Raw genomic sequence first — 12,513 nt, forward strand, 5'->3', positions numbered from 1 at the left:
TTTACAAAGAAAAAGCACAAAGCACTTTGGAAGATACATCAGTGAAATTGTGTATTATTGCTTTGGATTTGGGAGTTTACACTAAAACACCTTTCTGGCAAATTAAAATTTTGGCAATTTGCTACTGTACACCTTATGAATTGATAAAACTATAAATAATCGTCCTGTTTCTGTTTTCCTGTCTTCAGTATCACCATGTCATTCCTCGAGGAGCATGGGTGAGCAATTCTTCATTCTGATTCTTAAACTTTTTTAATAATTCACAGGTTTTGGTTTAATGACATTTCTAATACACTCATCTGATTCTTATTTTCTTTAGAGGACATCAGGATGGTAAGTTAAAAATCTGACCAGTGAATCTGGAATTTTTTTCCATCAACTCATCCATGCTCTTGCTTTATTTGTCTCCAGAAGAAGATGAGGAGCAGGGGGAAGGAGGTGAGTCTAATCTACACATGTATGTTTTGTTGTTTTTAAATTGACCAGATTGGTTTTGGATTTGGTTTGTGTTTTCCAATCACCTCATTCACTCGTCCATTGCTCTTCTGACTGCCGTGCTGAAGAAGAACGCCCCAAATACAAGTAAGAACACAAAGAAACACTGACATAGAAAAAATAAAGAGATTTTCCCAGAAATAATCTGGGCAGGTATGTAAAACATGTGTTTGCAGGACTCTGGTGAATCAGCTCGCTGCTCCCAAAATCCCAGAAGGAGAGAGGGTTGACTTCGATGTATGTTCCTTCAGTGTATAACTGTCAGCACCATGAAACTAGTGATAAATGATCTTAATCTGTGAATCCCCGCCTTCCCTGTTAGGACATCCACAGGAAGAGGATGGAGAAAGATCTCCTGGAGCTCCAGACTCTGATCGATGTGCACTTTGAGCAACGGAAGAAAGAGGAAGAGGAGCTGATCGGGCTCAAAGAAAGAATTGTAATCTTTCTCCATTTGTCTGTATTTCCCATATATGTTTGTGAGGATAAAGGATTTATCCTGTTTAATTTTTTTCTGTTACAGGAGAGCCGGCGAGCGGAGAGGGCCGAGCAGCAGCGAGTCAGAGCCGAAAAAGAGCGGGACAGACAGACCAGGATTGCAGTAATCAATCATTTTATTGCTAAATCTATATAATCGACAGCAGCAGGATTCAATGCACTACTGAGCAAGCAGCAGTGACCAGATGAAGATGACTTTTTCAGGAGGAGAGACAGAGGAAGGAGGACGAGGAGGCGAAGAAGAGGGCGGACGATGAGGCCAAGAAGAAGAAGGTGCTGTCCAACATGGGGGCTCACTTCGGAGGGTTCCTCGCAAAGGTCAGCGCGATACGCATGAGGGCGACGAGTATGTGAGGCGCGTCCTTCCCGCCTCGGCCCAAACGTGTTTGTTTCCCGCAGGCAGAGCTGAAGCGGGGCAAAAGACAAACTGCGAGGGAAATCAAGAAGAAGACTCTGGCAGAACGACGCAAGCCGCTGGCCATCGAGAACCTGAGAGAGGACGGCCTGAGGTCAGCCGAGGCTTCACGATGGACCGATGTGCTTTCTAACTGTCCAGAGGCTGTCTAACTTAACTAACAAGGCGAGAGTGTTAACCACTGCACCACTATGCTGCTCCAACCACCATATTTAAAAAATAAAAAAAAAAACTGAATCTATTCTCTATTATTTCATATAAACACTATCTTTCCTGAAATCCAGAAGCAGAGTCAGTTTCTTCGGTTACTTTAAATATTTTTTAATGGGTCAGTGTCGCCAAAATGTATGTAAACAAGTAGCAGCTGGTGAAGTCTTGCACATGCTGTCCCTTGACACAAAAAGCATACGCCTGGTGTGTTTCAGAGAGCGAGCCAAAGAGATGTGGGAGCGGATCTACCAGCTGGAGTCTGAGAAGTTCGACCTGACGGAGAAGATGTGGAGGCAGAAGTATGAGGTGAGGCCTTTGTGCGAACAATATACTCCTTTTTTTTTTTTTTTTTTCCAATAACCAGTGTGTGACTGTTTGTAATTTTCTTTTCAGATAAATGTCCTCCTGAACAGAATCCAACATGCACAGAAATTGTGAGTTGGTCTGCTTGGGGAGAGTGAGGTGAAGCAGAAGCGCTTTACATTGACTATGCAAATATAAGACAAACAAGTGGAAACACCATCACATGCAGGAAATTAAAATCTCACAGTGCTTAAGCATCTGACATTTTATTAACAGGACGCACGCATCAGACGTAGTTTCCATAAAGTGTCAGAGCAGAAAGGGAAACGTTGCTACTTCCCTTTCTCGCTCTGCAGTCGGTTCTGACCACAACATGCTTTGTCTGCTCTCTTCTCTCGTTGCAGCAAAAAAGTCCACGGTAAGGGGAAGGTTGGCGGCCGCTGGAAGTGAATGCAGACAGATACACACCCGGGGCACGAACGAAACCACATGTTTATCTGTGGTTTAGTTTGCTGATTTTAAAACGGACAGCTTTGTAGTGTCACTCATTTGTGCTACGTAAGAGGTGTTGTGTGACATTAGTTGAAAATTCATCTGTGGCTAACAAAATGCATGCACATTCTACTTTAAATATATGGATCATCTGAAGTACAATAGGAGATTATTACTGTTGTTTTTTCAGAAATAAATATTCACAGCTGCTACAAAGTCTACATAACTTGTAAAAATGTCTGTAAGGATTTAACTGCTGGCAGCAGGAGAGCAGTAAACAACTCTGTTTAACTGAACCATGGTTACTTCTCCTGCTGTATGAAAACAGCATGAGCATCCTCCCTGTTTTCCTCGTGCCACGGCTCAAACGCAGCCTCCGATGCCATGCGCCTCACTGTCTCTGCAAAGCCGTCTTCTTGCTCTTTGTTCAGATCCAGTATGTACCTGAGACACACAAAAACAAAGACAGTCGGCACAACGACAACTTTCAAAAATAGAGTTATTGGTAATCCTCGATTTTGGGAAACACAAATAACCAACACAGAAAACCAGATACAGTACTGTACTCTGAGAGGCAGCACTGTCACCATGGTAACAAGCCCTGTTACTATAAAAACCCTCACTTGGCCAGCTCCACCACGAGCACGGCGTCTGGTGCTGCAATCTGTCTCGTCTCCGGGCCCAACTGGTGCGCACAGCTTTACAGCAGAGGTCGACGAGGAAGCAGAAACAGAAACGGAACGAAACGTGATCAGCCGTCATAACAGTAGTCTGCAGGCCAGGTGGACGGACGGCAAAAGATTCCGATTCATGATGATCAGAAATGTCTTACCCCACTGAGAAGTAAATGGTGTTGAAGAAGTGGGAGTATTTGGGTTTTTGGGGCAGTTTTTGCAGCGAGTCTGAAGGCAGGAAGGTCACTGAGACGCCGTTCAGCTGCATCAAGTCTGGAGAGGACAGGAGAATCATTTGAGCTGAAATACCAAACTCTTTATCCTTATTGAAACTCTAATTTGACATGTAATCCAAAAGTAAATGTAACCTGTTGACCTGGGTCTGCACTGTCGTTCAATTCCTCTCAAGCTAAAGACTTCATGCCACAGGTTTTTTTTTTTTACCGTGAAAAGTGGCGTTGAGTCGAGCTGGTGTCGTTGGATCCTCTGATTCTGTGTGAGGCTGAGATGCAGTGGGGCAGCCCCGTCTGCTGGACAGGCACTGGAACAATTCCTGCACATTTGCAACGGAGATATCCTGGGCTGTCTGTGGATCGAACAAGAAGAAGAGATGGATCAAACAGATATTCCCACTTTTATGAAAAACGTGTGCGAACAAAGTGCAGTGTGGTATCTGTTCTGTGGCCGCACTTCGATTCATTTCACCTTGATGTGTTGCCCATTGTGTGTCTTCAGCAGACTCTGGTCATCGGTTTCAATGCCGAAGGAGAGGTAAGGGCTGGAAACGATGTCTCCCCAGTAGCCCCTGACAGACACTTTCCTCCCTCTCTGTTCAAACAAACACAAAATGAAGCTTCCTCTTCAAAGATCCTCCATTTTTTCTGTTATTTTCCCATTTTGTACACAGTTATTCACTTACCTGACTAAAAACTTTTGAGGAGAGCAAACTTGCGTTGGCGGTTTGGTAAACGCCTTCCCTCATCTCGAACGCCAGCCCCCGCTCTCGCCATCGTACATACTGCTGTTTGCTGATGACGCCGCACTGCAGATGGTCCAGAGACAAACAAACCTTCTTATTACTGGAAAATATCTCGAGTATCTCTGTGTGTTTGTCTTCAACAAATTTGGATCACACACATTCAGAGCTATCCATAAGAAAAAGGTAAACTCTGAGAAAAATCGAAATGACAACAACTGGAAGGTAATTCAATAAAAACAGTTGTTTTTAGTATAGTTTTAGAACAAAATGTAAAGGTAAAATGAAATAAAATAAATAAAATAAAATCATCAAAAAAGTAGGTTATAAATGAAATAACTAAAATCTTTCAATAAATACCCCTTTGCCATGCAGCTTCATGGTAAGGTCCCAGTCAAAGCAGCCTTTTCTGGAGTCATAGCGCGTTCCCAGATGCTGTCTGACACGATAATCCCAGGCTCTGGACATCGAGAAGGGAGCACGATGCTCACATGAAGAGGATGAAGATGATGAAGACACCGACTGGGTCCACAACTTGAATATTTGGTCCAGTTCATCCCGCTCCTTAAACTGTAGAAATACAGTGACGGTCGCATTGAGGGTTTGTCTGAACAGGCCTAATGTCCAGTGCCGGAGATCTGGCATTAAACCAGAAACACACTGGAGAGATGTGTGTACCTTGAGGAGACTGGTGTTCAGACAGTCGTGTGCGGCTGTCTCCACGGCCTCAGTGACAGACCGGGAGAGCTGACAGGCCGCACGTCGCACTGTCTCCTCCGTCTGGCTGCGGATTTCACCGTTCCCAAACACCTCCAGGAAAATCTCTGTCTTCTCTAAAAACAAAACAACTTGATGGAATAGGACACATCAAGCATTTAATACTTTTTAAATAATTAATAATTCATTAAAGTCAGGCCCACCATTGATTCCCATGTTTTCCTGAGGCATTAGTGCAAGGTAGAGGAGTAGCAGCTGTCGAGCCACCACTTCCATGCTGTTTTCTACCACCCACACCTGCAGAGAAGGGACAATGGAGCTCATTGGCAGCGGCTCATGCAGATGTCTGTTCACAGTGGGAGTTGGACAGTTTAGGAGACTTACATGAAGACTTTGCTTTTCCTGCAAACCAGCAATGGTCTTCAGAATATGTCGTGGATCTCCACTGCCAACCAGCAAGACATTAGCGTCTCTGTCACGGTTCACAGGACCTGAGAAAACCAGTGATCACAAAATGAGTGGGCTCTGTTTGTAACAGCCGTTCACAGCTTTAAAATAGAATAAATAAAAAAAGGCCTCCAAAATCAAGGTTGTACATTGAATAAATATGATACAGACACAGAAGTCCGTGTGAAAACCACAAACACAACATGAACAAGAGTGTTACTTCATTAAGGAAGTCAGAATTGAGTTTGAGGAAGTGAGGTGACAAATATTTAAATGTAGATTTTTTTTTTTAACTAAGATAGCACCACATCACACTTCTCTATTGGTTTGTGTAAATTTGTGACTCAGTTTCCAACTTATATCATGAAAGCCAAAGCGATGCCTTCTTATGATAATATGATAATAACTGCTGCAGCAATGCAACACAGAAGGCCAAATGGTTAACATGACTGTGTGTGATTACCAGAAGCTGCAGTCTGGATGGTTTTTCTTCATGGTAAATGATTCAGGGTCGATAGCAAATATCAGTTACACTTTTTTTTCTTTTTTTTTTTTATTGTTGGTCATATATTTAACTGTGAACATTTTATTTCTTGGTTAAACTTCTTTTTTTTTTTTTAATTGGGACATTCCCAAAAGATATGATCATGATTTGCACCTGTTGTGCCACATCATCTCCAGCATGGCATATTTGCACCTTTATATTGCTCCTGGTATGGTGTCCTAAAATATCTGATAATGTTCTTCCAGCTCAATGCTGTCTCCAGACCATTGAGCTGGAAGTTGTCCACTGGAAGGACCAAACATTGCCCCAAGTCTCCTCAGAAATTTCAATCCCTGCTTCCCTTTCCCATTTACCTTTAACATATAAAGTATTGTTTTTATTAGTTGGACCATTTGAGTCAAATTGAGATAGATATTTTTTTGCAGCCCCCTGCTTCATGTTGAATATATCAGCTAATACAAACAGTAGACGAGCACTCAGTAATTTTGTTTCACTGCTTCAGCGTGTCCAATTAGCCCCCCCCCCCCAACACACACACACACACACACACACACACACACACCTGTTCTGTACATCACTAATTAGTTTGAGACCAAGTTTCATAATATTCATTTAAACATCCTCAAGTTATAATAGGCTCTGCTAGATTGTTTCTCATCAACATATGTTGCTCGTGCACAGCAAACAACACACATAGACAGTTCTTTATGGTTCTATTTTAAAAAGGTCTAGCTTATGTGAACACGGCAAAGTCGCGTGCGCCTCAAACCCCCTCACCCATTCTGAGCAGGTCACGCGCAGGACTGAAGCCCCACCAGGAGATGCTGCCCGCGCCTTCCGACGCTCGCCCAGCACTCATCCTGCAGATTAAAGAAAATACAAAGTGCTCAAATGGCCATGTGAGCGCGAGACAGCCAGTGAGGAGGTAAATGCGCACGTTACAAGTGTCTACACTGACAGTCGGCAAGCGGCTAATATAAACTACTGCTAACGGGCTAATAAGCTAGCTTTCAAAAATAGCTGTTTTAGAGGTGCACAGACCTGTAACTGACTTCAAACCCTGCCTTAAATGGGGGGAAAAATTTAACGAGTAGAAATCTCACCTGAACACTTCAAGAGGACAGTGGAACGAAGTTTACAGCTTTCTGTTGGCAGAAAGTTTACCTTCTGTTGCTAGGCAACACATTCAGCACGTTCAGCCTGGGCTTGTAGTGACGCTGCCTTGAGGTGAGAAGACGCATAGCAGCTTTTCTCACTTTGGCTACTTCGTTTTGATCTGTTGAACTTTTACTGTTTGGATGACATTGTGATCCATATTGAGAATTTAGAGCACGTTGAAGAGAACCTGTAAATGCGGGTATTTGCATTAAAGATGAGACGCATTAGGAGGTGAGCAGGACAAGAGAAACAGATGACGTGTGTAGGAGGAGGATAGGAAAACAGTGAGGATGTAGGGAGTGCATGGAGTAGAAAGACAGGAATTTAGCTAATTGGTGTCAACTTTATTACAAGCTCTGAAAAATATGAGCGTCAGAGGTGAGTGAAACTACCTTGAAGAAGCCCCTATGTGCCTTCTTTGATGTTGAAGCATGTATGCTAATTAACAACATTTGGACTCTATATCAAGTGCAATTATTTCATGAATTGTGCTAAAATGAATGTATTTTCAGGCATTTAGATTCAGTAAAATGAATTTACATTGAACTCTAATATATCCATACATCAATCTGACCCTCTGCTGGAGAGGATGATCTTTTATGGCCCCTCACTATGACCAGAGCTGCTCATCCCTGCTGTAGCAGATGGCAATGAGACCAGCTATACTTTTATTACATAGCAGACTCCAGTTTTTCAGTTTGTAACAAGTGATGACTCTAACACTAAAATTTTAAAAGGGTGTTTCATCATCTGTAGCATCAGAGCAAAGTGGACAAATTCTGCTGTTATATTTATATGCTTGATATGTGTAAAACAACTTGATATGAGCAAACAAAATTAAGTGACGTTGAAAGTGTTCTGAAAAAAATATGAAATGACCACCTATGTGAGAACAATTTGTGTTTGTTCAGCTAACTTGTAATGTAAACAATGGATTCACCTTTGGCCTGTAAAGTCACATGCGGAGGACTGACAAACAAAGAACAAAACAAAAAGCAGAAATTGGATTTGCATCCAGTTGACATAAAGGTTGAAGAAAAACACTGATGTGACGTCAGGTGTCCACTGAGGGTTTATTTCAGGACTCTGGTGCATTACAGAGATACAAAATGTGCAACAAAAAGGCTCAGTGCACATAACGTAAGATATAGAAACGATCATGACTTCAGACCTGAAAACTTTTTAGAGTATTCCTGTGACTCATTCTTCTAAATGTCCACATTTACAAAGCATAAACAAAAAAATGCACATCTACAGGAAAGTGTTTCCCAAGTACTGTACAAATACAGATTCATTATGGTTTGAGGTACAGAGAAGTAAATTGGAGAAGTAGAAGTTTTCAGAACAGTCAGTTATCAAAAAATGCCTGTACATCACGCACACACATACACACATTAAATGATCAGAAAAGAAACAAAAAGGTAAACAAATTTATGCAGTTAGAGGAAACATAAAGTTTAACATGAAGCTCCATCGCAGCACCTGATCTTCCTTTAACGTGGTTTCGCTTTGAGTGCTGCGTCGACTTCCTCCTCCGGCATGAGAGTGTGCCACTGGGCTACCGGGCGTCTGGGGTTGGCGAGCATATCTGACCAGTGGCGTAGTCCGACTCCCGTGGCTCCGTAACCCATGAAGGTCTTTCCAATGGGGTCATTGCTCCCCAGTTTGTCATAGTCAAACACTGTGATGACCACCTGCACTTTCTGGGAAACAGAAGAAGCAATCGTCAACCTCTGATTCATTTTCAGTATAAGTTGATCACACGAGTTAAAAACCCACCTGTATTTGCTCAAAGGGGACTTCAAAGCTGAAGCTCTCATTGAAGTAAGGATTGAGTGTGTTCTTCTTGACCGTTGTCTTCTTCTTCTTAATCCGCTTCCCATTCTGTTGCAGAACAATCTTCACATATGGGTCTTGTGAAAGAAGAGAAGAAGGTGAGCTGTATTTCATGTGACTTTTTCTTCTTCTTGTTCAACTGAAGTATTTTGTTAAAATCGGATGGAGTCATAATAATTATTGGCATCGTGTTCAGGTACCTGATAAGCCACCAACATCCATTTTCTTAAGATTTTTGGCCTCCATGATGTTCACTGTCAGTTTTCCAGCAGTTGGTACATATCGTAGAGAAATGCATATATCACCCAGTTTTTCCTGCTGGAAAGCAATTTAGTGATCATTTTAAGGCAAACTCATATACAGTATCTCACAGATAATTGGATAAAGTTGTGTTATTTCATACCTCCTCCTTCTCACCACTCTCCAAGTCCCTCCACTGCTGCATCGGCTGGCCCAAGTCGACACTGTTCATGGGAATCTTTATTTCACCAATCATATCGTGCTTGGAGAAACGATCAAAGTCAAAAACTTGCAGCACCAATGTTTTTCCGCCCAACTCAGCATATGGAATCTAGAAAGAGAAGTTATGATGAAGATGGTGAAATATTACGTATGTGATAAACAGTTTCAGTAGCTTCTGAAAAACAGTTCTTTTTCTTTTGTGTATTGTTGGTGACATTTCATGTGACAGAAACACTAACAAAAGATGTGACATGGAGACCAAACATGGATATGTCAACAACAGAAAGGTGTTTACCTTAAAGATGAAGGTCTCGTTGAAAACGGGGCAGAGATTTTTGCGCTGAACTTTGGTCTCATACTTCTTTTTTTTATCTGGCAATAAAAACACTTTGACATAAGGGTCTGAAGTTCCCCCCATGTCCATAGCAGCCAGATCCTGAGCCTGAAGAATGCCCACTATAAGCTTGAGAAAAAATAGAAAAAGAAAATAATTTTTAGAAAGAGGAAAAAAAAAGACAATATGGATGTTCTCCCAAATTATCAAAGGTCTTTAAACTTGGATTCTTATCTTCAAGTCTCTTTAATGTTGTTTTCTCGAATGACAAACCTGTGAATCTGTAAAGTTGTAGTCCAGGGAAAACTCCAGCTTCCCCAGCTTCTCCTGCTCTTTCTCCTCTTCCTCCCCTTCCTTCTTCACCTCCCCCTCCTAAAAGACAAAACGCCAGTGCAGTGAATATTAATGAAGATCTGAAATCCGTCAAGATCCGATTTAGCAGTGTTTTACCTTCTCGCCAGTCTCTCCTTCACCTTCCTTTGCCTTTCTGCGCCTGCCTGCTTTCCTCTCTCTGACTTTTTTGGGCTTTTTCTTTTTCCCGAAGCATTTTTTGAAAACGCAGAAGATGAAGCATGCCACCAAAGCCAGCACCAACACAACGATGGCTCCCACTGCCCACATGGGAACTGCAAGGTGAAGATGAGAACATGACGGAACAGAGGATAGATTTGATCATATCCTAAGTTTATATTCACAATATTAACTTAATAAATGTAAAACACAACATTTTTTCAGGAAAATAAACAAACTATAATCTTGAATTCTGATCTAATCGTCAGGATTTAAGCACATTTATCAATGCAAATGGCTATAAACGTGTACTGCGCTTTAACTTTAGATGAAGAAAATAATTGTTTTGACATCTTCAGATTAAAAATATCCACTTTAATGATTCGTTTTTTTTTTTTTAATTCAATCTGAACCTTAAAATGCTGAACATAAATAGCTTAGAGAACAGAGCCAAAAATGTAATCTTTATTATCAAATCCTAGGTTATAGTGCTTTTCACAAGAGTGACTGGTAGGTCACGCAACTTTCTTAGGCTCTTATCTCACGACAGTTTGCGGCACAAGTGTTCTGTGAGATAACTGTCATTCGTCTGGGAGTGGCCGCGCGCGACCGCAGCCACCGGCAGCAGCTCATCATTAAGTTCTTTACTGTCACAGACACGAGCTGCCGTCGTACATTTGACACAAAATGATGATGAACACTGAATTTTCTTTGAACTCATTCATTTCATGGTGAATTTGACCAAAATGCATTACATAATCGTGAACATTGTTCTTCATCATTTCAGCCCTGCGTTCTTCAGCGTAAGGAATCTCTTACTTGGCAGATGAGTCAGTTCATTCATGAACTTGTCCTTCATGTGGTTGTAATCGTGTCCAGGGTGATGTTCTGTATGTGTGTGTTCTTGATGTTCGGAGTGAGCGTGCTCGTGATGAACCGGCTCCGTTGCCTCTTCCGACTCGGGTTCGGCCGGCTCTGCGGCCCTCCGGACCCGGACCCCGGCGCTGACCAGCCTCATGTCAGCTGCCAGGAACAGAAAAATCAATGCAGTTGATCACATTTTTTTTTTTCTGCCTGCACATGCTCTCAGGCAAGTTGGCTCCTCCAGCCAGAGATAACACAACACTACATGCATGCCATGTAATCCCTGTGTTCATGTGTGGCAGTACAGTTGAAGAGCATAGGACATCTCTAAGCCAGATGCTCAACATGGCTGACCCTAATCCCTCTGTTACTCTCATACTCTGTCAATTCCTCCATTCCATAACCCACGCTTTCACTCCCACGTTCATCCCATCCCCATTTTTCTCGCGCCGCTGTCTCTGCTGGGGACTGGATTAAAGTCCAGCACTACAATATTAATCCAAAATCCCAGATTCTCTGAGCTTTAATAAATAGGGGCTGGTGTTTTCCCTTATTTCCCCTCGTCCAAATTCACTGCTTTGTTCTTCTGGATAGTCGAATATGGCGTTTAATGTTTTGTGAATTTACTATTTAATTTAATTAAAGGAACCACAATGATGCACACTTTATTCCTGAAAAGGTTCAGGGAAATCCCAGTCTTTTCATTTGTAGTTTAAATAATGATTTTCTACATTATTTAGAATAACAGAAATATTTTTAGTATTTCATATTTTGCACGTTAAACATCAATGCACTTGATGGCAGCTAATGACTGATAGAGGATTCTGATTTGAGAGAGAAGAAACAAATTACATCACATCACACAGTGATAAGTAAACCTTGAAACGTGTATATTTATAATTCAGAATAAAATTTTAATCTTTTAGCTTTCAATAATTTGTTGCACAGTATTCGTCTCACAATCAAAGTAAAAGAGCCTGAAGTCCTCGGTAATCTTACCTGTTGATATGTCCCTTTAATTCCCTTCACACTGGACAGCTCTCACCAGAATTTCTAGTTTTGAGTGCAGCTTCTGTTGCTTCCCTTTTGGCTTGCAGGAGCCCTCGCACACCTAGAAATCCTCTGGTTTTCTCTTGGCTCCCGACTGACAGGCTCTCTGCAACCCTTTCTATCAACGCTAAAGCACTGACAAATCACTCGAGTAGTGCTGTCATTTAATCCCCCCTACCCCTCCTGCTGATATTAGAAGGCTGACAACACATCTGTTGCTTTATATGTGGCTGAAGATGCATAAAAACCAGCGCTCTCCTTTATCTTGCAGTACTGTTGTGAAATGAAGAATTTCACACACTGAAAATCTGGAGAGTTTCTCACTTCGAGCGCAAAGTGTTCATTACATTGATGGCAGCATTGGCCGTGTTTATCATTAGACTGAAGAGATTGTCGTGCATCCAGCTCTTTGCTAATCCCCTCAGCATAGCTCTACTCGCAGCCAATCGTCAATCAGTGACAGTGGATATCCCACCATCCTCATCCCTTGGCTTGCTACTTTACTGTACACAACACATAGTTTCATTTAGAACACTGTGGGGGAAATAATCCCCAGGCACGATGCCA

At 41.9% G+C, this 12,513-nt stretch overlaps 3 protein-coding genes across 3 annotated transcripts; 1 reads left to right on the top strand and 2 right to left on the bottom strand.

Moving 5' to 3' along the window:
• The first annotated feature begins 416 nt into the window (after positions 1–416).
• LOC115393093 (troponin T, slow skeletal muscle-like) lies at positions 417–2,496 on the top strand. The gene is made up of 10 exons (XM_030097916.1): positions 417–438; positions 564–582; positions 672–732; positions 818–934; positions 1,019–1,096; positions 1,198–1,311; positions 1,393–1,502; positions 1,834–1,924; positions 2,012–2,052; positions 2,326–2,496. Exons 4-10 carry the CDS (start codon positions 836–838, stop codon positions 2,369–2,371), a joined length of 579 nt encoding a protein of 192 aa, XP_029953776.1. The 5' UTR covers positions 417–438; positions 564–582; positions 672–732; positions 818–835; the 3' UTR covers positions 2,372–2,496.
• Positions 2,497–2,624: 128 nt separating this feature from the next.
• Positions 2,625–6,860, bottom strand: dnaaf3l (dynein axonemal assembly factor 3 like). The gene is made up of 12 exons (XM_030097917.1): positions 6,836–6,860; positions 6,510–6,592; positions 5,165–5,271; positions 4,984–5,077; positions 4,742–4,896; positions 4,424–4,633; positions 4,007–4,129; positions 3,793–3,915; positions 3,532–3,673; positions 3,246–3,360; positions 3,037–3,111; positions 2,625–2,857 (listed from the first exon to the last, which is right to left on the bottom strand). Exons 2-12 carry the CDS (start codon positions 6,589–6,591, stop codon positions 2,716–2,718), a joined length of 1,368 nt encoding a protein of 455 aa, XP_029953777.1. The 5' UTR covers position 6,592; positions 6,836–6,860; the 3' UTR covers positions 2,625–2,715.
• A 1,239-nt stretch (positions 6,861–8,099) lies between these two features.
• syt5b (synaptotagmin Vb) lies at positions 8,100–11,073 on the bottom strand. Its single transcript, XM_030097914.1, has 8 exons — positions 10,852–11,073; positions 9,973–10,148; positions 9,796–9,894; positions 9,484–9,651; positions 9,130–9,297; positions 8,927–9,044; positions 8,670–8,803; positions 8,100–8,593 (listed from the first exon to the last, which is right to left on the bottom strand). The coding sequence occupies exons 1-8, from the start codon at positions 11,048–11,050 to the stop codon at positions 8,384–8,386; spliced, it is 1,272 nt and encodes a 423-aa protein (XP_029953774.1). The 5' UTR covers positions 11,051–11,073; the 3' UTR covers positions 8,100–8,383.
• Between the last annotated feature and the right edge of the window lie 1,440 nt (positions 11,074–12,513).

The sequence above is a fragment of the Salarias fasciatus genome, chromosome 8, assembly GCF_902148845.1.
Source record: "Salarias fasciatus chromosome 8, fSalaFa1.1, whole genome shotgun sequence".
In the NCBI taxonomy this organism is placed as follows: domain Eukaryota; kingdom Metazoa; phylum Chordata; class Actinopteri; order Blenniiformes; family Blenniidae; genus Salarias; species Salarias fasciatus.